The 2168-nt window shown below is 42.5% G+C and overlaps 1 protein-coding gene across 1 annotated transcript; it reads left to right on the top strand.

Moving 5' to 3' along the window:
* Positions 1–1134: 1134 nt before the first annotated feature.
* On the top strand, positions 1135–1750 carry LOC131954983 (phospholipid scramblase 2; the record flags this gene model as incomplete). The annotated part of the gene is given in 2 exon segments (XM_059318852.1): positions 1135–1242; positions 1673–1750. Coding segments are annotated over 2 exon segments (178 nt in total), but the record flags the coding sequence as incomplete, so codon positions are not given.
* Positions 1751–2168: the final 418 nt, after the last annotated feature.

The raw sequence follows: 2168 nt of genomic DNA, 5'->3' as shown, positions 1-2168 counted from the left end.
CCGAAAAATCCGACCACATCCGGAAATCTGACCAGCCCCGGAAACCTGAACAGCCCCGGAAACCTGAACAGCCCCGGAAACCTGAACAGCCCCGGAAATCTGACCAGTCTCGGAAACCTGACCAGCCCCGGAAACCGGAAGAGTCCGAGAAGTCTTCAAACGTAGACCATGTTAAAGAGTCTCCGACACAAGCAGTTGTGGAGCAGCCAGGGTCTGAGCATCTCAAACCCTCATCAGCACTCTCTACATGTACGCCTTACTCTACCCCACCCCCCTCCCCTACACACCTCCCTCACACACACCAACCTTCATTGGCACTAATTACATGTACGCATTTGCCGACCCCCCACCCCCACACCAACAATATCGGTACTAATTGCATGTCGGCGTTTGTCGACACCTCCCCCCCCCCCCCCCCCCAACACACACGACCAACCCCCAACTCATTAGTCTAGTTCTAAGATACCAAGAGATACCAAGTGCATTGTTTATTTATGCGACATTTATCTTTGTCTTTATGAACAAAACCAACGCGCGTCAGAAGGACACGATCGTGTTCATAGAGAAATGGAGGCTAACCGTTAATGGAGAAATGGAGTGCTCTCCTACCTGATCTTGGAGTCTAACCGTTTTAGCCTAGAAACACCAGTGCTGATCCTATATGGACGTAACTGATTCAATCGTTGTTCTTAAGCCAGAGAGATAACATTAACAGTAGGGTGAAAAGTTGGGCAGTTTCTTGTGAAATGTCGTGATACAGTGGACAGCTCAGTGCCCTGTTGAAGGGCTTGGAGTCACATTTAAGCGCTGTCGTGGATATGTGTTCAATACCCTGTTGTAAAGGCATATCGTTATTGTAATGCCCTGTCGATCAGTTCAATGCTCTTATACATCTGTGACGTTGTCCGTCTTTTCTTACATGTTGTGGTCTAACAAAATTAAATTTGGTCTATCTTACATGTTGTTATCTATCTTACATGTTGTTATCTACCTTACATATTTGTATGTACCTTACATACTGTGATTTACCTTACATATTGTTATCTATCTTACATGTTGTGGTATGTCTTAAAAACTGTGGAATGTCTTAAAAGCTGTGGTCTGCACTACATGCGGTCTATCTTACAGTGCACAAAAATTGGATGCCGACAGTGGCGCCCCTACCGTCCTGTCCCCCGGGACTGGAGTACCTGACCCTGCTAGACGAGGTCATCGTCAAACAAGAGGTCGAGTTGTTGGAGGGTGAGTACTGGCTCGGCACGTGACCGTTTATTTATAGTAACACTGTTAAAGAGCTGACTCTGTTTTAAGAACTATAGAGTTATTTGAAAGTGGAGTCATTTATTATTGTAACTCCTTGCAAGGACGGTCCTTGTTGTAAGATGAAATTGGCTGCTATCTAGCCTAAATTTACAAGAAAGTTTTTAAAAAAAAATTAAAGTGATGGGGATCAAGAAAAATTTTGAGATTATATGAAAGGTGAAGAAGAGTTCACCTCGCCGATGAGGTGTGTGGGTTTTAAAAAGCTCTACTTGTACCCAACTACACAGAAAGTACCGAACATTCTAGTTTTTAAAGTCCTCTTTTAACAAAGAAAATAAATAAAACAAAGAATAAATTTCTAAATTTTATACCCACAGTATCATTGTTAAACATTTTTATATTTCCACAGTTGTCTTTGGCTTTGAAACAGAGAACGCTTACACCATCTACAACAAGGCCAACGAAATATGTTACTACGCATTCGAAAGTAAAGAATGGTTTAATTATATATAGGCTACTTTCTGCAGTGGTGTTGCGTTGGGGTGCGTTTTCCTGATTGCCTAATAATGAAAGATTGCGGTTTTTTAAATGGTGGGGGAGGGGGGTTAGGGCATCATAGACAGAACCGAGAAACAGCTAAGCTACATTTTTAATGTAATGGTGTTGGTAATATATCTTGAGGCGATAGTTTCGAGGGTGATGGTGTTGTGGTGAATATGTCTATGTGATGGTGTTGTGGTGAATATGTCTATGTGATGGTGTTGTGGTGAATATGTCTATGTGATGGTGTTGTGGTGAATATGTCTATGTGATGGTGTTGTGGTGAATATGTCTATGTGATGGTGTTGTGGTGAATATGTCTATGTGATGGTGTTGTAGTGTATATCTGCCTATGTCATGGTGTT

Source organism: Physella acuta, unplaced genomic scaffold (genome assembly GCF_028476545.2).
Source record: "Physella acuta isolate Inbredline_101_S28 unplaced genomic scaffold, ASM2847654v3 ptg001046l, whole genome shotgun sequence".
In the NCBI taxonomy this organism is placed as follows: domain Eukaryota; kingdom Metazoa; phylum Mollusca; class Gastropoda; family Physidae; genus Physella; species Physella acuta.
Note: the sequence above shows the minus strand (reverse complement) of the source record. Positions and strands in the feature narration are given on the sequence as shown.